General features: G+C 40.6%; 1 protein-coding gene across 8 annotated transcripts in view; it reads left to right on the plus strand.

Annotated features, from left to right (window-relative positions):
• LOC137007459 (calcium-activated potassium channel subunit alpha-1a-like) overlaps positions 1-9,419 on the plus strand; it is a 93,032-nt gene extending 83,613 nt beyond the window's left edge. For 5 of the 8 annotated variants that reach the window (XM_067368934.1, XM_067368936.1, XM_067368935.1 and 2 more), the window contains 5 exons: positions 1,213-1,407; positions 1,514-1,632; positions 1,759-1,974; positions 4,552-4,580; positions 6,453-9,381. In XM_067368934.1, coding sequence (XP_067225035.1) covers positions 1,213-1,407; positions 1,514-1,632; positions 1,759-1,974; positions 4,552-4,580; positions 6,453-6,601 — 708 coding nt within the window. In that variant the 3' untranslated portion in view covers positions 6,602-9,381. Of the gene's footprint in view, positions 1-1,212; positions 1,408-1,513; positions 1,633-1,758; positions 1,975-4,551; positions 4,581-6,452 lie in introns of all 8 variants that reach the window. The other 3 variants (XM_067368937.1, XM_067368940.1, XR_010892621.1) reach the window with 2 other exon arrangements.
• The last annotated feature ends 14,697 nt before the right edge of the window (positions 9,420-24,116 follow it).

The following is a 24,116-nucleotide window of genomic DNA, read 5'->3' on the forward strand; positions in this document are numbered from 1 at the left end:
TTAAAAATCTACATTTTCAAGGCATATTAGCGCCATCTGGAGGGAGTGAAAAAAGAAAAACACTTTTTGTCAAGGTTTTGATTTTTTTATTTTAAATGTAGATTTGAAGTGTCAGTTTTTGCATTAATTTAGTCAAACCTGAACACAGAGGAGGACATTTTGTAACACATAACATCAAAATTCAACAAAAATGAACAGCAATGCTTCATCAGAGCTTAATCCACCTGATTTCAGTCTTATTTCAGTCTTCTGGCTCAGTTTTGTCGTATTGTTACAGCCGCACCAGTTCATTTGTGTTTTCAATGGTCGTCATTTTTGACTACAAACAACACAAGTGTGACTCTTTTTTTTTTTTTTTTTTTACATCCATTCAGCTTTTTTGAATCAAGTCCACTATTATGTATGTGGTCAGATAGTGACTGCCTCAGTAATGGTAGAGTTTCATATGAAGTAGCGATTTTAAACATTTCAAAACATTTTTTTGTTTGTTTTGGTCTTAAAGAATCGCATAATAATGACCTGAAATGACTTGCATATTAATGAGGCCTGTCAGTCAGGTAGGCTGTGAAAAAACCCTCTGTAATCATGTCTCACCTCATCATAAACAGCAATACTGTGAAATATTATTACAATTTAAAATAATGGTATTCTATTATATTCTTTAAAATATAATGTATTTCTGTGATGCAAAGTGTCTGAACAATTATGTTACCTCTATGGCATCTCATATTGGCTTTTAGCTTAAAAGCATGCACATTTGGAGAAATATTGATGGATTCTTATATATTTATGTCAATTTTCAATACTGAGAAGTAATATTTATTGTCATCACTATGAGTGCTGGATACTGTGTTTTCAATTCATACTTGCAGCCGGAGGGCGCTCTCTGTACACCTTTAGGCCACAAATTATTCTAAAGAAGAAGAGGACATTTCAGGAATGGTGTTTTTAATTCATACTTGCAGCCGGAGGGCGCTCTCTGTACATGTTTAGGCCACAAACTGTGAGAGTACACAAATAAAAGAAGACATTTTATAGTTTCAATTGATATATTACTTATGTCTCTATGACAAGAAATGACGGAGTATTTTAAGTCTGTTTTGCTGCAATGTGAAAAAAATCCTGCAAAATGCGCCGGCGCGTTTTCAGACCTCAGGGAGTTAAGTGACCGAACATCAGAGGGTTAATGCTTCTCCCGTCTTTCTCTCTCAGACGTACTTCAATGATAATATTCTGACTCTGATCCGGACGCTGGTGACGGGCGGTGCCACGCCGGAGCTGGAGGGGTTGCTGGCGGAGGAAAACGCTCTGCGCGGAGGTTACAGCACCCCACAAACCCTGGCCAACAGAGACCGATGCCGCGTCGCCCAGCTGGCGCTCTATGACGGACCCTTCGCTGATCTCGGGGTCAGACATGTTCATTTTTATTTGTCATACAAGTGTTTGAACAGCCGTAAGATGATGTTCCTCTTCCACGCTGTAGCACTGTATAATGTTTATCGTTTTGTTTCAGGACGGTGGCTGTTACGGTGATTTATTCTGTAAAGCATTAAAGACGTACAACATGTTGTGTTTTGGAATCTACCGATTAAGAGACGCACACCTGGGATCACCGAGTCAGTGCACCAAACGGTGAGGAGGAGCCGTTACACATCTTCTGAACGAGTACAGAATCGAAAGAGTTAATGCGTCCATGCTGAATAAAAGTATTCATTTCTTTCAAAACAAACTTTTGAACGTCTGTCTCTCTCGTTACAGATACGTGATCACAAACCCTCCGTACGACTTCGAGCTGGTGCCTACAGATCTGATCTTCTGCCTGATGCAATTCGACCACAACGCCGGCCAGACCCGCACCAACCTGTCGGCTCAGTCCACCCACTTCCCCAGCAAAAAGAGCCCGTCCGGCCACTCCATCCCCTCGTCCGTGCGGCCGGGTCGTAGCCGGAGCCGTGACCTGCGGGACAAACAGAAGTACGTTCCTCTGTAAGCTTCTGTGCGTTTGAGCTGTGCCTGTTTGTTCTGGCGACATGTGACGTCACGGACTCATCAGAAACGCAGATTCCGGACTTTATTTTTTTACTTCACACGCATCAAATGTTTACTTAGCATAATTGATGTTGCATCTGTATAAACCACCGGCACCGTTTACACGAGAAACCATGTTTTGTTTGATGACTGGTGTCTTCGCACGGGTAACACTGTGTTGGGTCAGTTAATCAGTTTTACCATTTTGCACTTTAACTGCACTTTAATCCTAGACTTTCACGACGCCGACCCGACGAGTGCTTGTGTGGCTCATGAACGCGTTACGCCTTTGTGCTTCGACATCCTGATGTTCCTGCAACACGGCTGCTGCCTCACGTCACACGCGTACACTGAGCTCCAAACGTCTGACGCTTGTGTTCAGCAATCAGAGTCAAAAAATTACATTATTTTAATAAATGTGACATTTTCTGATCGTATAAATTGCAGTGATAATTTTTTTTTTTTTTTTTTTTTTGCAATTTGTGATTTTTTTTATCAATTTAGATTCACAACATCATTTCTTGCTGTAGAGAAAAATCTGTATGATTCAATCACAGATCCATAAAATAATTGAATAATACATATTAGAAAAAAATAAAAAATAGCAAACAAACGCACCAGATATAAAGGGCAACGAATGAAAAATGACTAATTAAGTGTATATATTTTCATTGAAAAAAATTTCTTATTTGATTAGTGTATTTTAAGTTTAAAATATTACAAGTCAATAACATGTTATAAAATATTTATTTAATAATATAATAATTAATATTATTAAATAAATATTACATTTTCTGATATTATAAATTACAGTAAAATCTAGATAAACTTGAATTTATTTCATTTTTAATTTATTTATTGATTGATTTTCTTTGCAATTTTTTTTTTACAATTTACATTAACAACAAATGATGTCAAACAAACATTTCATGGGTGGAGAAAAATCTGTATAATTCAGTCAATTACAGATTCATAAAATAAACGAACAATAAAAAAAATAGCAAACAAATGCACTAAATAAAGGATTATAAATGAAAAATGACTAATAAAGTGTACATATTTTAACTGTGAAATGATTTTATGTTAATCTAAATTGTTAAATATATATATATATATATATATATTTTAATTTTCACTGCAATTTATATGATCAGAAAATGTCATATTTATTTATTAAAATAATATTTTTATTGACTTGTTGACTTGAAAATATAAATGTAATTTTAGTTTAAAATATTAAAGTCAATAAAATATTATTATTAAATAAATATTACATTTTCTGATAATATAAATTACAGTGAAAATGTAAATAAACTTGAATTTATTTTATTTATTTATTTTTTTGCTATTTTTTTTAACAATTTAGATTCACAACACAAATGATGTCAAACATTTCATGGATTCCTGCAGTAAAGAAAAAATCTGCAAAAATTCAATCAGTTACAGATTCCTCAAATAAATGAACGAGACATATTAAAAATACACAAATATATAAAGGTCGACAAATTGAAAATGACTAATAAAGTCTACATATTTTAACTGAAAAAAAAAAAAAATAAATCAATTGCAGGTCAGTGTCACTAAACGTTTGATAAATATTGACCCAGAAGGGATCCGAAATATTACTTTATTTTATCCCACATCATTTCTGTAAGATTTTTCATTGTTTTCTCAGATGTTTGGGCTCACTGTATTCATACATTAATATACTGTATGTGCTCATAAAGAATGTTTTATTTTCGATTCACTGCCTTCTTGAGATGACAGAATGAGAGTAGAATCACATGATCAGCCTTGACAGAAACGCACAGCATATGTGTTTACGTCTCATTCGAGCTGCTGACGTGCGCCGCTGTGAAACGTGCGCTTTCTGGATCGTGACACAAAGGCAAGATGTCACCCTTGATTCCTGAGCAGGTTTTAGAGTCAGGTTACTGACAGATTCATTGTGATTTAAAAACCCTAATGGAATGATGTTGGACAGATTGGACGGCTCTCAATGGAAACGAAGTTTAAGCGCGTGTCGCTTTGCAGCCGATGCTCAGATGTTTCTGTTCTAGAGTCATTTGACACGTTTTATCTTCCACTTTCAATATTTCTAAGGCTGTTAAACACTTTTGATGTCCTGTTTGGTTGGTTGGTTCAACCTAATCCAGAAAATGTTGTGATGCTGCAGGAATTGATGTTTGAGAGTTTTTGTAAAGAAGCAAGCAAGACGTTTGTTTGCTCTGTGTTTAATTCACGTTCATCGCTATAGTAACATGCTCACACCAAAGTTTTGATTCTCTAAATATCAAGTGTAAGAGATTTTTCTTATATGATTATAATGAACTAGTGTATGCGACATCTTAAACATAATAAAATATTTTTTTTCTGTATGGATGATGTGAGGTCTTTGCTTTAAAACACTTTTGTTGGGCGTCTCAAAACCTGAGTTTTTAAATCCATCATGCAGATTTTATTGAGTTGCATCAAAGAATCAGGATGTTTGAACTTACACATTTACCTTTACCTTTCTTTAAGTGCGCCCAGGACGAATAGAGGGCTCTCAGGTATGGAAATAAATGCATGTCATTTACTGCAACCATCTCTCATAATTCAGATGGTTATGAGCTGAAAGCCGTGCATTCAGACGTCACGCCAGCATTAATTCTTTGCTTTCTGACTGAAAGCAAAGCAGCTTTTGGCAGTTCTGAAGGTCATGTCTGCAGTGCATGTGTCTTCTCTAGATTCAGCGGATCTGTAGATGTCTTGATCCATACGAGCTCCATGACAATGCTTCTACCATCCGACCGTCTGTAGAGATCGAGTGTGTGTAGTGCTGTAGTACATACTTCCTCTGTAGTTTGCATGGTTTTGATTTCCAAACATACGAGCATGATTACAACAAAATCATTTATAAAAGTCCCTACATTGCAAATGATCTCAAATGCATTCATCAAAAAAAATATCTGCACAAGAAAATACTAGATCAAGAAATTCTATGAAATATTGCTGTTTTGTTTTTTTCAAATATTCAAAAAAGTCCCTAAAATTCAAATTCCTTCACCAAAAAAAGTTGCATTTAAATAATAAGGAAAAACGCTTAGTCACAGATAGATATGTAGAGAAAAGCACAAGAAAATATGAGCTCAAGAAATCCTACAAAATGTTACAGAATTTTTTTTCTTTAAATATTGGTGCTCTTTGCGTGTCGGTCAAAAATGACAGAATGTTTTTATTTCAATTAAATTAATGTACTATATTTTAGTTCAATAATGTTTTTTTTTATTTAACATTTTGTATTTTTAGGGGATTTTATGGTACTAAATTATATTTACACTGTAGTTATAATCTCTTCACTTTTTGAGCATAGACCTGAAAATTAAATTTCTTAAACTTAAACTGTCTTACATTTTGAATGACTTAATTTTGGTCTCTTTTCAAAGACAACATTTGACAAATTATTGCTGAAGTGAAAAAAGTTTTAAAAAGTTTACTTAAAAAAAAGTTACAGAATTTTAAGTTTATTGTTATAAACAAAATGCACAAAAATACTATTTAAAATTTTTATATGAAATATATATTTTCGAAAACATTTTTTTTAATTCTAAAACTGCAAGAAAATCAAAGCCATAAATCTTAAACAAGTTGTGTTCCAAACATGAGGTTGATATCTCAAAAAAATGAGCTTTCAGTAATATTTTGTTTGGTCACAGTACCAAAAGTTTCCACTAGATGAAATTCATTTCCAATGTGCTCATTTTTGACCGCGACGAGCATTTGTGTGATTATTTTTTCAGGACCATTTAACCTTTTTGAATCATGTCCATGATTTTTTTGTGTGTGTGTTCACATAGCAAGTGCCAAAACCTTTACCAAGTTTCATACCATTCTAATGAAGTAAAAAAAATAAAAATAAAAAATAAAGTTTTTGACCGGAGCACCAGAGGGTTAAAAAAGTTCCTATAATGTAAATGCTCTCAAATGGCATTTTGTATTTAAATAATAAAAAAACACTGTCACACATGTAGATAAATGCACAAGAAAATACATGATCAAGAAATTGTACGAAATATTGCTGATTGCATTTAAATGCTAAAAAAACTAAGATAAACGCAGATGAAAATACATCAAGAAATCGTACATAATATGGCTAAAACTTGTATAAAAATTCTTATGACTCTATTTAAGTTGCATTTTCCAGTATATTCCATGTGAAATCATTCCATATGCAGCTTTTGCAGTTGCTTCACCTGTTGTTCTGAGATCAGAAACACGTCACAAGCACAGAGGCGTGAATCCATCCGTCTGAATGCAACATGTACAGTATGAATTGCTCATTTCAAAGCTCAAGAATGCACGAGACAATGCATAGCTGAACGTTTGCTTTCCCGTGTGTGTAGAGCATGCTTCAGGCCTAAACCATGTGAATCATTCTGCAGACAAAAACTGGTACACAGATGAACCCGAGAACAGCTTCCCCAGGAACACACAACTCAAACACACCAACACACACGCAGCCAATCAGATCAATCAGTACAAATCCACCAGCAACATCATCCAGCCAATCAGAGAAGTGGAGGAGCCTTGAGACGACGTCTGGACAAACTGAATGTGACGCAGAATGCTGTCGCTGCTGGACAACAAATGGTGTTTATCTGTCTTATTATTAATTCAAATTCTGATGGTTTAATGATTCAAGCAGCCACACAAAACTCTCTGTGCTCAACAGAAATCTGATTCATTTTTGCTGCAAACAGCCCATAAAAATGTATCCTCCTGCTTCAACTTAAATTGTTTTTTCAACTTAAACTGGGTTGAAATTGGTTAGTAATGGGCGGAAACATGTCGCCATGACTTATTTACCGTAATCAAGTGTATTTTATTTTCCTTCACAGTTGCGAATGTATTAGATTGTGTGCGTTTTAATCACATCAAGCATTGATTTTCCCAAATGTGTGACTATAGTTCAGAGCAGCACCATGAGACTACCGGGCCTCGTTTATAAAACGGCCTACATTTCAACATACGATAATTTATAAAAAAAAAAAAAAACATGCGTGCGTGCGCCTCTCTTCCAGAAGTATAATTTATAAATCGCAAATTCATCTTGAAATTGTGCACAGTTGAAGTTAATCCTCATTTTGGCTGCGTGAGATTCTCCAGCTTTGTTGTTGTTGAGCTGTTAAAGCTCCGCCCTCTTCTGGAGCAGCAGCTCATTTGCATTTAAAGGGACACACACAAAAACGGCGTGTTTTTGCTCACACCCAAATAGGGGCAAATTTGACAAGCTCTAATAAATGATCTGTGGGGGATTTTGAGCTGAAACTTCACACACACATTCTGGAGACACCAGAGACTGATATTACATCTTGTGAAATACACAGAGATCAGCAGGAATATTAGGCTGCTGTCACTTTAAAACTAATGCACAGATGCAATACACATCTTTAGCTGTAACCGACGGTGTTTACTAGGATATTTGTCAAGACAGGCATTTTTGACGTTTTGTGAATTTGTCCGTTCAAGAACAAAAAGACGTGAAAGAGAGCTCAATTCCGTATTCACACGCTTCTGATGTCATGAATTCGGTTCCCTTTCGCATCTTCTTGCGCTTGAATATTTAAATTGCCACGGTTTAAACTCCTGTGACGATGCAGCGCTGTCCTGAGCGTCGTTCACGTTCGTTTACGTTCATGTTCTCACAATATTGCATTGTTAGATTTCATAAAAATGTTACCGCCGATTGACACCATTTCTTTTTTACTCATATTAGGTGGTTGGCGAGTGTTAATTTTAGGCCGGCAGAACTTTTTCCACATCAAGGACTGTTTTTATAAATATGAATGTGGATTTTAGCGTAGTTCAGGTGTGTTTATAAATCAACGGATCCGCTCTCGCTGTCATTCCCGTCGATCACAGGTGGCGCTGCTGTGAATAAGGTCTATTAATGGATCGATGTTAATGGAAGCTCTGGTTTTGGAAATAAGCATCATAGTCATAGACGTACACATAAAGAAGAGATGAGCGTCGAATGTACTGCACTTCCTGTAGATGACACAAATCTCTTCTACGAGCTAAATATGTACAAATAACAGGTTTACTAGATGTTAGTAGGCACTTCATTTACAACTTACCGTACAACATGAAGTTGTTATTATGGGTGGGAAATCCAGCTGTTTCCCTCTTCAAGCCAAAGAGCTCCGATGTCAGATCCGCTCGCAGTGATATTGGACGGCACGCGTCGCGTAGAGCGGGAACAGGTCCTCCCTCGGTCCGGCTCTCTGCCCGGCACGGGATTGGCGGCAGAACCCCGAACCAATCCAGATGCTGGACACATAAAAACCGAGAAAATAAACTGATTATAGCTGGATGAAATGGCAGCTTCGCCGTGTTCTCGTACCAATGATGATGATGCATTGTAGCAATAAACCTGCTGTTTCGCATTATTTGTTTTGATAACGATGCTTTTTGTACCTCGATTATGAACGGTGAGGGTTAATAATACATAATCAGCTTCATGAACCTGCTCAGATCTCCATATATTAGTAATGTGAGGATGGAGGTTAAAGTTCATGTATGACGCTGATTAGATTAAACGCATTCCACATCTTGTGCCGTATTTGAGTGTATTTTTATTTAGCCCTTTGCTTTCAATCTGATGGTTTTTACTGTTAATAACAAAGTGCTGTTAGTCATTTTCTATGCTCGGACCCTTGAGCGTCTGTGTTCACTTCTTCAGTCATTCCAGTGTTTTCTATAAACCTCTGATCAGGTTAAACGTGAGCTTTATTTCTATACACGTCACGTGAGCCTTAACAGAGCTGATCTCAGATCAGCGGTGCCGGGCAGAACCGGACTCGAGGGAGGAACCGCACAGACCCGCTCCAGCGAAAAGTGGCCCTAAAATCAACAGATTTCAATATTTACAGACTGGATGACTGAAAAGTGACATGAATTTGCTCAAGGAGTTTGATTAATGTGTGTCATTTTAGTGATTCACAAACGATTTACATCACAGATGAATTTAAAGAAAATGTCTTAAGCGTTCAGTGTGAATCATGTGGTTTAATGGAAACGGATGAAAAGCTGCTGGATTGTTTAACATGCCACTCTATACGTCAACGCAGATATAAATACAGTATATTATAATGTACAAAAGGCTGTAAATAAAATGTACATGATTTTATTTTGTATTTTCACAGAATAAATATGGATGTATTAGTGCTGGTAAATCTGTAGTTATTTGATGCTTTTATTCAGTCATTTAGAAATGTTTATTAAATGAAATGTATATAATATATATATATCATTTATTCAGCGTTCGGAGGGTAAACACTGAATGCCTTCGCTGCATAACAGACTGATGGGGAAGAGGAAAAATTGTTGAATAAAGTCTTTTATTTTTTGTGCACAAAAACTATTCTCGTCTCTTCATGACATGAAGGTTGATCCACTGCAGTCACATGACTGTTTTAATGATGTCTTTAGTACCTTTCTGGACCTTTAAAGTCATAAAGCTCTCAGATTTCATCAAAAATATCTTAATTTGTGTTCTGAAGATGAATGAAGGTCTTACGGGTGTGGAACGACACGAGGGAGAGTAATTAATGACAGAAATTCATTTTTGGGTCAACTAACCCTTTAAGATAGATCATCTTCTGCTATCCGCTGAGGTCAAAGGACAAAATAAACACTCGAATGCAACATAAAACATCTTCCATATCTCCGGATCAGTTGTAGTTCTGCTCTGGAGTGACAGAAACGACCTGAACACCGACTCCTGAACGCTTCTCTTCTGAGTGCCAAAGCCGTCCATCCATTTGACATGAGCTCATCCTGCAGGAAAATCTGTCCCACTGGATCCGCACAGACACACAAACACACCGATCAAATATCAAAAATGGATTTCAGAGTTTACAAGCTGTTAAAATGCCAGCAAGGCGAGTGTGTGTTCAGATAACACTCATAAAACTGAAGAACGCCAGTGAACAGAGACCAGACTTACAATAGAGAGATTTATAACACTATAAAATGGTCAAAACACACATTACAAGGGTCACTGACGAATAAGGTTTGTTAAAAATGTAAAAACTATAATGGAGATATAATTAATTTTGAAGTCTTTCGTCATTCTTTACAAGATGGACAAAATTTGTCACCAAAAAAGTCATTCGGTTTAACCAAAATTTCGTTTTTACTGAATGACGATTTTTTCAATCAATGCTAACAGGCTGATATCTAGCTAGCAAAAGCACAATCAAACATTTTATATTTAGTACAAGTTTACAACATTTTCCATGTTTTATAGCGGTTGATGTTTCGGGACATGCGTATGATCAAGAGAAAACATGAATTTATCAAATAGTTCAGAGAGAGTTAGTTACTTTGCTTCATGACCATGTGGTCCTGTGCAGGTGTCTGAATGATGTCACATCCTGTCACATGATATTGACCACATGACTTGATCCATAATGGTCCCTTTATATTGGTTACTCCGAATGACATCAATGAAATTCATTTTTCCGGACATTCTTTCTCATAACAAAGCAACGACTTCTACACATAATTTTAATACCATGTTGATATATGATGTTATAAAATCATGCCAGAATACAAAATATATACATTTATTACATTTTAAGATATTTTAATCACAAATGAAATGGCTGTATTGGAGTCCATTTAAACCGAATGACCTTTTGACACTTCAAAATCTTTAAAATGCCTTTATATGTAGAAAAATATAATTTAAACCTTTTGGATTCAATAAAAGAGATCTAGTTGTACTACTTTGGATGTCATATCTTATTATTAAGGCCTTTGGACAAAAAAAAGACCCGTCACGTCATTGACCCAAATATATATATATATATATGGTTCCGTTTTTAAATTAGGATACAATTCCTGAATTCTCTTGTTTCATTTCTGTACACGATTGACAAAAATGCATCCCATTATGTTTATTAATTAGTTCATGTTAAAACTGTAATCCAAATGGATATACATTTTATATGATATAAGATATAATTAATTTTGAAGTTTTATTAAGTGTTAACAATGAGATTATGTGTTTTTTATAATCAATTAATTATGTCATTTTTACAAGATGGACAAAATTTGTCACCAAAAAAGTCTTTTGGTTTAACCAAAATTTCAGTTTTACCAAATGACGATATTCTCAATCAATGCTAACAGGCTGATATCTAAATGGATGGATATGTTATACAGTATGCACCTGAAATATATAAATCTTAAATTTAAATTTCATTTTTAATGTGACCAAGGCTCTGCAGGTGGGAAAAATAACCAATAACTGAATATGTTTCATCCTAATTGATAAAATTATGTCCCACATTTCCTGTTTCCTTCGACGACAACAAAAAAAGATGTCACTTTACCGAAGTCATCGTTCTTGTGTCCGTGCTTCACCGTCTATATATTTCTTTCATAACATTTCGTTCCCCACATCCATCTCGGGATGACATGTTTGCATTATATTACAGTACATATTTTTGTGTTTGTGTTTTAAATTTCATGTTTGTTCCTCTCAGTTCCTATTAGGATGCTTTACACGCTTCCAGATCCAATAAAGCTCTCGCAGGGTGAAAAACGAGTGTCCTCCGCTGCGGATGGAAAGTATTGTGGTGTGTAAGGCGATGCTGATCTGTTGCGAGCGTGCTTTCGGTTCCACAATGATCCGTGACATTAATTCCCACATTATTGATGGCCTGCTGGCTCGTCTGGAGTCGGGCAGAAATCGCCAGCTCAGCTCAGCAAACCGGCCGAATCACATCTGATCATCACGGCCATCAGTCCCTCGCGCCGAGACGACACGCGCCGGTCAGCTCGGAGCTTTAATGACTTGTCAGGAGAGACGTCTAGATGGATATCAGTGTCCCTCTCAGAAGTGATATTTGCTTATTTCAAGAATATTATTTCTTCCCTAAATATTCAGTGACTCCTAATGCTTCATTTCAGAGAGAAAAGCACACGTGTCTGATTATTGCATTAATGCAGAAGCTTCAGGTTCAGTAACAGTGATGAGACGCTAGCTGGAGAAGCTTGTTTTGATCACATCTGTCAGTGTTTACAGGAAACCGCATGGATCGGCGTCTGTGCATCCCAGAACAACTTCCATTTTAAAGCCCATTAGTTGTTTGCGTGTTGCATCATGTGACTGACGGCCGGCTGCTGTCTGTCTCACAAACTGAAGCGTTGTCAGAAACATTGACGGATGTCCACAGAAACACTGAAAAACATTGAGAGACGTTGTCAAATTTGTTGTGAGAGAGGAGGAGAGGAACGCCGCAGCTGCCATATTAATGGTCAGTGTTACCCATGATGCTGAGCAAGTCTGACATCACATCCTGTCACCTTCACAACAGGCGGCCCTTCAGTTACCTGTCAGGAAGATGTGTGTGCCGAGTACATCATCCATCGACTATAACACGGTCATCATCAACCTGCAGCATTAAATAATACATCAGATATTTGGTTTATGCATGATGTTTTTGCCTCCTAATAAAGAACCGAGATTCCTGGAAAGGTGCGGATAAACTGCATCACGACGTCCAACTCCAGCTGAACTCAGACAGGCTCGGTCAGCGTCGCTGTGAGGAGATCGGATCCAGACGTCGAGGTGTGAAAGACTGTCACAGTGTGTTAATGTGAGTCGAGCTCCGCGGGCGTCTCACGTGACCTCTCGGACCCAGCTGCTCCCGCTGACCGGAACACACGCGTGTGTTAATGTGTGTGAAGCTCGAGGGAGATCAGAGATCATCACAGAAAGACACGTCACTGCTGTCGCACCTCTCGACACATTACTGACGTCTGCTTCTGCTACGTTCAAAAGCCTTTAAAGGGTTCAAGAAGAGTTAAAGCGGTTGATTATGATTTCACTTTTTTCACTGTTTGATCATAAACAACATCTGCAGAGTTACGACGCTCAAAGTTCAGTGCAAAGGAGAGATTTTCTTTTACAGAAATCACTGTTTAAGGACTATAATGAGCTTCTTCAGGGGTTAGTGACATCACAAACCCTAACATTTGCATAAACTCCGCCTCCGAGAACACTCAACAAAGGGGGCGGGGCCATGTTGGGCTGCTTTAGAGAAGAGGAAGAGTTGTAGTAGTATTTCATTCATCATTTTACGCCGGACTGCTTCACAAACGAGGGTCAATTCAACACAAAAGATGAACATGACGGCACATGCTAGTGGATGAGTTGAATCAACTCCACAGCAACTACATCAATTTATCCACTAACCATTCAGAAACGTCTAAAAGTTGTAACTTCTTCCTGAGTCTCTCCATCAGTGTCGACTCCGGTTTGAACAATGTAAGGCTGAACACTTTCCTCATTTTGGCTGCGTGAGATTCTCCAGCTTTGTTGTTGTTGAGCTGTTAAAGCTCCGCCCTCTTCTGGAAAGCGGAGCTCATTAGCATTTAAAGGGACACACACAAAAACGCCGTGTTTTTGCTCACACCCAAATAGGGGCAAATTTGACAAGCTATAATAAATGATCTGTGGGGGATTTTGAGCTGAAACTTCACACACACATTCTGGAGACACCAGAGATCTTGTGAAAGGAGCATACAGTAATAGGTCCTCTTTAAGCTTACATCTGCAGAACATTATTTTGCATGCAAATCAGGTACAAAATCATGCAAATAAATGTGTGAACAATGCATACATCTTTCTGTATTGCAGGCCGTTTCCGAGCAGTGTTTGAACATGTTGAAGCACAAGGAAGCACACATTTGAGGTTTGTGTTACTGTAAATGTCAGAATGACAGGCACTAACTGTAATAATACACTGGATTGGATCAGAGAGCCTCTGCAGCCGCTGGAGTCAAACACACCCGCCGCTCACAGACAACCGAGAAACTTTAATTGGGTTGTTAATTGATTTTCTTGTCAAGCATTAGTACCATGATGGATGGCTCATTTTCTGCAAGTGCTCACACACATACACAGACACACACACACACACACACACATACACAGACACACACACACACACACACACACACACACACTCTGCTTCTCATCATGTCAGATGTGGGATACTCCTACTTGAAATTCTCAGGCTTTCGACCTTAAAGGATTTTGAGCGCCTGATGCATGATGTATAAAGAAGCAAATAACAGTGGCTTTACATGGTGTTTGATTGTCTATTAGCATACAGTAAAAATAGTGAAATATTATTCCAATGTAAATCAGCTGTTTTCTGTGTGAATATATAGTAAAATGTAATTTATTCCTTTAATCAAAGCTGAATTTATTTGATCAAAAATACAGTAAAAATAGTGAAATATTATTCCAATGTAAATCAGCTGTTTTCTGTGTGAATATATAGTAAAATGTAATTTATTCCTTTGATCAAAGCTGAATTTATTTGATAAAAAATACAGTAAAAATCACAAAATATTTGTACAATTTAAAACAGCTGTTTTCAATGTGAATATGTAGTAAAGTGTAATTTATTCCTGTGATCAAAGCTGAATTTATTTGATTAAAAATACAGTAAAAATCACAAAATATTTTTTTTACAATTTAAAATATATAGTAAAAATGTAATTTATTCCTGTGATCAAAGCTGAATTTATTTGATTAAAAATTCAGTAAAACAGTGAAATATTATTACAATGTAAATCAGCTGTTTTCTATGTGAATATATAGTAAAGTGTAATTTATTTCTGTGATCAAAGCTGAATTTTCAGCATCATTACTCCAGTCTTCAGTGTCACATGATCCTTCAGAAATCATTTGCTGCTCAAGAAACATTTATGATTATTATCAATGTTGAAAAAAGCTCATATTTCTGTGGAAATGGTGATAAATATAATATATAATTTATTTTTATTTATTTATTTTTTAACAGCATTTATTTTAAATAAACTGTCTGTAAATTTACAAAATAAATGTAAACTGTCACTTTCGATGAATTTAATGCATCATTGCTGAATAAAAGTATTAAAAATCATACTGACCCCAAACTGTTAAACACTAGTGTATATTATTAATATAACCACTACTACTAATAAATTCTATTATTGTTTTCCACATTTGAACTTTTTTACCTTTATTTTATATCCATGTTTTTGGTGTTTCTGATGTTCTTCTGCAGACATTACTCAAAGTGAAGGAGGAAATGATTCATAAGTTCAGGATCTTCGTCTGTTTTGCTGTTCAGTGTCAGAGTCTCTTCATCTCATCACAGAAGATCCTCAGACCAGAACGGATCTATTTGAATCATCACCCTGATTCAGAACATATTGGTTTTTCAATATTGTTTATGAGAGCGTAAGCCTGTCCAAATCCGACCCGCCGATGAACTCCCGCAGACGGTCAAACTAATGAAAGCAGAGACGACAAGACTCAACCTCTTCATTTCTTTCTCAAGGAAAAATCACAAAGTCTTCCTCCAAGATTTAAAGGAATATTCTGAACGTTCTGTCATCGTATACTCGCCTTTACACAGTTATTGAACTGAACTGAATCAACATTGAGCTGGATATTGACACTATTGACCTTTCAGAGCTGCTTTACATCAGGATTTGAAGCATCATTATTTACTAGAAGCTGTTTTGAAACAATCTGTATATAGAAATAAAGATGACGTAACCTTCTACATTTTGCAAATGCACAGAAGACATCAAGGTTTAGATCAACATGAGAACTGAATTTTTGGCAGAATTGTGAAAGGAAGACGGACGTTCTGCCGACCTTCAGACCGTGGCACAGCTGTGCAGAGACTCCCAGATTACTGCGCTGATGTCCTTCATCTGTCCGGGATTATCCCGCTGACAGGTTGATCGGACACAGACACGCAGCAGGGCGCGCGCACGTGTACAGGTATGTTGCGGCGGTCCGCGCGCGTCTGCTCGCCCTCAATCCCTGCACGTGTCCCGCGGGACTGACAGGTTTCATTAGCACAGGCCTGGGAACAGTTATTACCCTGATAAAACCAGATCACGGCAGAGGAAATTGAATTGGAGAGGACATCAGTTCTCACGCAGAGAGCTCGGACGCCAGACGAGAGGCTGGTTGAATGTCAAAGATATTTCTGCAATCTGCGATAGAGCAGGACACACTGCAGCGCTGCCGAGAGCAGATAAGGAAACCCGGAGAACATCCCGGCCGGGAAAACCGAATATCCAGGAAAAACTGCTGATGCTGGCGGTTTGTTAAGTTAATCGAGCAGCAGCTCGTCTGTTAAAAACACTCTGTGGAGGAAATTCACCAAGAATGAAGTGCTGCTGATGGTGCTGTCTGTTTTAAGGCATTGTTTATGTCATATCAATTATGACATAAAAAGTCAAAATCATGGCATAGGCCTACTGACTCGACAATACGAGATAAAAGTCAAAAGGATGATTGGTTGAATCAGTGTCCGGTTGCATATCCCGCTTAGACTAGTCGGTCACACTTTATATTAGGTGCCTTTATTGACTGTGTAGTTACATTAAAAAATAAATACAATGTACTTATTGTGTTCATATTGCATTGCAAAACACTTGCTGCTATTAAAGTGGGATACGGGTAAGGTTAAGGACAGCTTTGGTGGTTTAAGAGTGAGTTAGGGAAAGGTCAACGGTGCAATTATAGATTTATTTACAAAAATTAATTACAGCTGTAATTACATGCAGGAATTTATAATGTTAAAATACAAATAAAAACATGTATGTACACAGGCTTCAGCAGATTCGAGGAAGGCAAAAAAGTAGTTCTTAAAACAAAGTCCTGAGTTTATGCAACTGGCCTCAGAGATGCGATACAGAGTCAAACTATTAACTGCACTCTATAAATGCAGGGTTAAAAACATGTTATCATGTCAGAGATGTAAATATCCCGAATGTCTAACTGTCATGTGAATGTATGCAAATGAGTGATGAGAATGTGTTTACATTGCAAATGTGTTCATATATTAAACAAAACAACAGTAAACAGCTGGGAGCTATTCCAGAAAGCAGGTTATGTGACGTTTCAGAGGTGTAAAGAGTACCTGAAAACCTACTTGAGTAAAAGTACTGATACCTTACATCAAAAATGACTCCATAGTGACAAGTAACCAGTTCCAATACGACTCGAGTAAAAGTCTTAGAGTATCTGATTTTAACAGTACTTAAGTATTTTACTCGTACTGAACGTATACTCTTAAAAATGCTGGGTTAAAAACAACCCAAGTTGGGTTGAAAATGGACAAACCCAGCAATTGGGGTTGTTTTAACCCAGTGGTTGGGTTAAATGTTTGCCCAACGTGCTGGGTAGTTTTATTTAACTCAACTGTTGTATAAAAATGACTGTATTGCTTAATTAAAATGAACCCAAAATATGCTGGAAATTAACATTTATTAATATGTTTAATAAATGAGCATTTATTAATAAGATAATAAATAATAAACAATAAACATTTATTAAATTGCTTATTAATAAATGTACATCTTTTGATAATTATTGTTGCCTCTAGTAATTGTGTGTCTGATTTTTAATTTCTCACCTATTTTGGGTTCATTTTAAGCCAGACATATAGTCATTTTGAATCAGTAGTTGGGTTAAATAAAACTACCCAGCAGGTTGGGCAAACATTTAACCCAACCACTGGGTTAAAACAACCCAATTGCTGGGTTTGTTCATTTTCAACCCAACTTTAGAGTGTAGGCTCAGAGATGCACTATTCCTGAGAGAAATGTGAGTGAAAATAATAAACAATTGGTTTGTAAGATGAGAAATCAGGTTTATTTTGAACACCTCAACATTGCAATAAATCAAAAACAACCTCTTAAACATCTACAAACTCTCAAATCTCAGTTAAGTGCAGAAAAAAGGCCATAGGTAAACCAATATCCTTCAAAAAAGAAAAATAATGTTAAGTCTGCTTGCACTGGATGTGCTGGTTTTGGCCTGAAGTCATGACCTCATCTCATAAATCAAACACAGATTCAGAAACTACCTGCTATCCTTGCTGACAAGTTTGGGTGAGTAAAGATATAATACCTTCAATGCCGTTGTCACAGACACGTCAGGTTCCACCTCACTCCCTTACCCGCGCACTCAATCACCGGAATTCTAATCACCGCCACCTGCAGCTCATCACCACAGTCATCAACCTCACTATAAGAACCCCACACTCACACACACACATTGTCCGGTCTCGTTCGTGATACACCTCGTTGTTCACCTACTTCAAGGACTCTCAATACGACACTTACCTGTCTACATCATCTCCTTCGTCTCCATTGTCTCCAGTACTCCTCGTGTCCCTACCTGCTTGTGTGTGTGAGTGTTCCAGTCACCCATCTCCAGCGTCTCCTTCCACCATCACCTGCAATACAAAGAATAAGGACAGTATTACCTCTCTTTCACCTCCAAGACCCTCATATTCACCAGTCACTTACCTGTTTGCTCTGCTGATTGTCTCAATAAACACCCAACTACTTTTATCTCTGCTTCCGGTGTCTCTGTTGTAACAGAAGACCGGACCACAACAGCCATACATCAGCATGAGCTACCATGACCCATTTCAGGAGCTCGTGGACGCTTTGCGACGAGCACTCACCCCTCAACCACAGTCACCGTCGCCAGGACCCCTCACCGCTGCCACTTCCGCATCCACTGTCACCGCTGCTTCACCTGTTTACACCGCCAGTCCCATGGCCAAACCAGCGCCCTACTCAGGATCGGCGGAGGATTGCAGCGGATTCCTTCTTCAGTGCGAGTTGGTCCTGGAGATGCAGCCGCACCTCTATCCCACCGAAACGGCGAAGATAGCGTTCATAATCTCCCAACTGCAAGGTAAGGCCCTTCAATGGGCGGATTCCCTCTGGACTCAAAAAGGCTCAGTCGTTAAATCCTATCCAGCGTTCGTCTCCCACTTCAGAGAAGTCTTCGGAAGACCTTTGGCTGACTCTTCTACTGGTGAGAAACTGTACAATTTAAAACAAGGAAACCAGACTGTTAACGATTATGCCTTGCAGTTCAGAACGCTCGCCGCAACCAGCGGCTGGAATGAACAAGCCCTCATCACCACCTTTCGACAAGGTTTGGAGCCTAATGTGCGGTTGCATCTCGCTGCATACGAGGACTCCATGGGACTCGAACAATTCATCCAACTCGCCATCCGTGTGGGTTCTCGTATGCAGTCGTGTCTCCTTGAGCACCAGGGCCAACCACTGACCACCACCCTCCTCCGTCGGTCCGAACCCGTCAGCTCTCCAGAACCAGCCACCGAACCCATGCAAGTGGATAACTCACGTTTGTCTCCAGCAGAAAGGCGGAGAAGGCTGACCCTGAATCTTTGCTTGTACTGTGGATCCCCTGGGCATGTCATCTCCACATGCCCAACCCGTCCTCCTCGACCTGTGGTGAGTGCTATCATTCCTTCAATCCAAAAGATGAAACCACTCACTACTATCGTAAACCTTACTGCTGCTAATGCTTCCGTTCCAGTGGTGGCGCTCCTCGATTCAGGGTCAGCAGGAAACTTCATCTCCGGCGCCCTCTGTCGACACCTCGGGCTCAAGACCCTCGCCTTCTCCGGTTAACTACCAGGTCCACTCCATCACGGGCAAACCCCTAAGCCGAAAGATGGTTCGTCGCGTCACTGGTCCTCTTCTACTGCAAGTGGGTATCTTCCACTCTGAGACCATCCATCTGCTGGTTCTGGAGGAATCCACCGCTGACGTGGTTCTAGGGCGCCCGTGGTTGGAACTCCACAATCCCACCATCTCCTGGCGCACGGGCGAAGTCCTGAAGTGGGGCGACCACTGCTTCCCCAGCTGTTTCCCAGAACTTCCTGTTCCAAGATCTCCTCTCTCCAAGAATATCTCCGTGAACGCTACCTCCATCGAAAGTCCTGTGGAAAAACGCTCCGTCGATGTTCCACCCGACTACGCCCCCTTCAGTGACGTCTTCTGCCCGCAACGCGCCTCCAAGCTTCCTCCACACCGGCCATGGGACTGCGCCATAGATCTGTTACCGGGTGAGCCAGTGCCTAGGGGACGCATTTACCCCCTATCAGTACCGGAGGAGAAGGCCATGGAGGAATATATTAAAGAGGCCCTTAACCAAGGATACATCCGCCCGTCTACTTCCCCTGCTGCTTCAAGCTTCTTCTTCGTGGCCAAGAAGGACGGAGGCTTGCGGCCCTGTATCGATTATCGCTCATTAAACAAGATTACCGTGAAGTTCAGGTATCCACTTCCCCTCGTCCCAGCGGCCCTGGAACATCTCCGCGGTGCCACTGTGTTCACCAAGCTGGACCTCCGCAGCGCGTATAACCTCATCCGGATACGCGAGGGGGACGAGTGGAAGACCGCCTTCGTCACGCCCACCGGCCACTATGAATATCTTGTGATGCCGTATGGCCTGGTCAACGCCCCCTCCGTATTCCAGGATTTCATCCATGAGGTGCTCCGGGAGTTCCTCCACAAATTCGTTCTGGTGTATATTGATGACATCCTCATCTACTCCCGGAGCTTGGCCGAACATCGCCACCACGTTGCGGAGGTCCTCAAGCGCTTACGGCAGTTCCAACTCTTTCTAAAAGCAGAGAAGTGTTCCTTCCATCAGTCCTCTGTCCACTTCCTGGGATATGTGATTGACCACAGTGGCATCAGGATGGACGAGGGTAATGTGTCCGCCATCCAGAACTGGCCAACTCCCACTACCATTAAAGAACTCCAACGTTTCCTCGGCTTCTCCAATTTCTACCGTCGCTTCATAAAGAACTACAGCACCATCGTCAGCCCACTCACCAACCTGCTCCGTAAACAGCCCAAGTCTCTGTCCTGGTCCCAACCTGCCACAGAAGCTTTTGAGACCCTCAAGAAAGCCTTCACCACCGCTCCCCTCCTCGTCCACCCCAATCCAGAATTACCATTCGTCGTGGAGGTGGACGCCTCCACCACCGGAGTGGGAGCGGTCCTCTCACAGCAGCAGGGGAATCCAAGTAGGCTCCATCCATGCGCCTTCTTCTCCCGCAAGCTCAACCCGGCAGAGGTAAACTACGACATTGGGGACCGTGAACTCCTGGCTGTCAAGCTCGCCCTTGAGGAGTGGAGGCATTGGTTGGAGGGAGCTAACCACCCTTTCCAAGTTCTTACTGACCATAAAAACCTTGAGTATCTGAAAGCTGCCAAACGACTCAATCCACGTCAAGCCAGATGGGCAATGTTCTTCTCAAGATTTAATTTCACCATCTCATACCGCCCTGGATCAAAGAACCTCAAGGCCGATGCTCTCTCACGTCTCCACGCTCCCGAGGAGAAGAACGATGACCCTGAAACTATCCTGCCCGAGTCTCTCTTCATGAGCCCCATCGAATGGTCGGAAGAGACCTTACCCTCCACCAATGCCTCCTCACGCACTCCGCCGGGTTGTCCCCCAGGCTTGCGTTACATCACCAGGACACGACGCACTCCACTCCTGCACTCCGTACACTCTTCACTTGGCACTGGTCACCCGGGGGTCAATGAGACCCTCTCGCTGCTCAAACAGCGCTTCTGGTGGCCAAACATGGCCAGCGACGTCAGAAGGTACGTGCAGGGCTGCAGGGAGTGCGCCATCTCCAAGAGCCCACGCCATCTTCCAACCGGCAAGCTCAATCCTCTGCCCGTTCCTGAGAGACCCTGGTCACACCTGGGAGTAGACTTCATTACCGACCTCCCAGAATCTGATGGTCACACCTGTATTCTAGTAGTCGTGAACCGTTTCTCCAAAGCCTGCCGTCTGATCCCCCTGGAAGGTCTACCCACTGCCATGGCCACAGCAGAATTAATGTTCAACCATGTCTTCCGTCATTATGGAATCCCCGAAGACATAGTCTCTGATAGAGGACCCCAATTCATCTCTCGAGTCTGGAAGGCGTTCTTCTCCCTCCTGGGTGTGACCGTCAGCCTATCGTCTGGATACCATCCTCAGTCGAACGGGCAGACGGAACGGAAGATCCAGGAGATTGGGCGCTTCCTGCGTACCTTCTGTCATGGCCACCAGGACTCCTGGAACCAGTACCTGGGCTGGGCCGAGTACGCCCAGAACTCCCTCCGTCAAGCTACAACAGGATTAACACCTTTTCAATGCGTGCTCGGCTTCCAGCCCCCACTGTTCCCCTGGGACGGGGAACCCTCCAACGTGCCAGCGGTCGACTACTGGTTCCGGGAGAGCGAGAGGGTATGGGACTCAGCTCATCACCAACTGCAGAGAGCCCTGCGCAGGCGCAGGATGACAGCCGACCTTCGGCGCTCCCACGCTCCTAACTACCAACCGGGGCAGAAGGTCTGGCTGTCCACCAGAGACATCAGGATGCGCCTGTCCTGCAAGAAGCTGAGTCCCCGCTTCATTGGCCCATTCACCATCCTCCGACAGATCAACCCCGTCACCTACCGGTTACAACTTCCTGCACAATATAAAAGAATTCATCCAACCTTCCATGTGTCACTCCTAAAACCTCACCACCCTTCTGTTCTTCCTTCCACAGAACCTGACGTGGCAGCCGTCGAGCCCCCCCTTCCACTCATCCTGGACGATGGAACTGCCTACGAGGTTCGAGAGATCCTGGACTCCCGGCGCCGTGGTGGTCTGTTAGAATATCTGGTGGATTGGGAAGGCTACGGTCCCGAAGAACGCTCATGGGTCCCTAAGAATGATATCCTTGATCCTACTCTGTTACAGACTTTCCACACCAACCACCCGGACAGACCTGCCCCACGACCTCGAGGACGACCACCACGACGTCGGGGTCCTCGGCCCTCAGGAGCGGGCCGTGGGAGGGGGGGTACTGTCACAGACACGTCAGGTTCCACCTCACTCCCTTACCCGCGCACTCAATCACCGGAATTCTAATCACCGCCACCTGCAGCTCATCACCACAGTCATCAACCTCACTATAAGAACCCCACACTCACACACACACATTGTCCGGTCTCGTTCGTGATACACCTCGTTGTTCACCTACCTCAAGGACTCTCAATACGACACTTACCTGTCTACATCATCTCCTTCGTCTCCATTGTCTCCAGTACTCCTCGTGTCCCTACCTGCTTGTGTGTGTGAGTGTTCCAGTCACCCATCTCCAGCGTCTCCTTCCACCATCACCTGCAATACAAAGAATAAGGACAGTATTACCTCTCTTTCACCTCCAAGACCCTCATATTCACCAGTCACTTACCTGTTTGCTCTGCTGATTGTCTCAATAAACACCCAACTACTTTTATCTCTGCTTCCGGTGTCTCTGTTGTAACAGCCGTTAGATAGCAATATCACGTTTTTATATCAGAAACAAACTGCTGCAGAAAAAATGTAATTTGTAACTGCATTACTCATCACAAATGTAGTGGAGTAAAAAGTACATTTACTTGCTCAAAAATGTAAAAGAGTAAAAGTTGCTAATAACTTTGATACCTAGTACAACTACAAAGAAGCCAAAAAGATACTTAAGTACAGTAACTAATCACATTTACTCAAATACTTTACACCTGTGGTACATTTAAGATAACTTCAACTTTTGGTTCCAAAAACGACATGTAAGAAGCCTAATATTATATTAATGTAACAGAATTTGTTATATAGTTACAGTTATATATGCAATATTATATTATACTATGAATAAATAAATGTGCTGGATGAAGGACCACCACCTTCAACTCAGCAAAATCTCCAGAGTTAAATCAGCTCTGCTCAGAGTACATATGGTCCCTCTCTAAATAGTGTTACACTGAAGCAGAGTTAAAGTTAATGAGATCATTAAGGCTGTGACTGAAGTCAGTTGTAGTTCTTGTGTTCAGCTTGTTAACAGCAGGCGTTCATCACTAATGCACAATCATCACTTAATTAATTGCTTAGTTATCTCATTAACTTTAACTCTGCTAAGGCAGCAAGTGAACATTTTGTCCTCAAAGCTGATGTTAGAAGCAAGAAAAATGGGCAAGCGTGAGGATTTGAGCGAGTTTGAGAAGGACCAAATTGTGATGGCATCAGTTTGTTGCGTATGAAGATGCATAGCTGCAGATCAGTCATGCTGACCCCCGTCCACCGCCGAAAGAGCCAACACTGGACATGTGAGCATCAGAACTGGACCACGGAGCAATGGAAGAAGGTGGAC

Source organism: Chanodichthys erythropterus, chromosome 19 (assembly GCF_024489055.1).
Source record: "Chanodichthys erythropterus isolate Z2021 chromosome 19, ASM2448905v1, whole genome shotgun sequence".
Classification (NCBI taxonomy): domain Eukaryota; kingdom Metazoa; phylum Chordata; class Actinopteri; order Cypriniformes; family Xenocyprididae; genus Chanodichthys; species Chanodichthys erythropterus.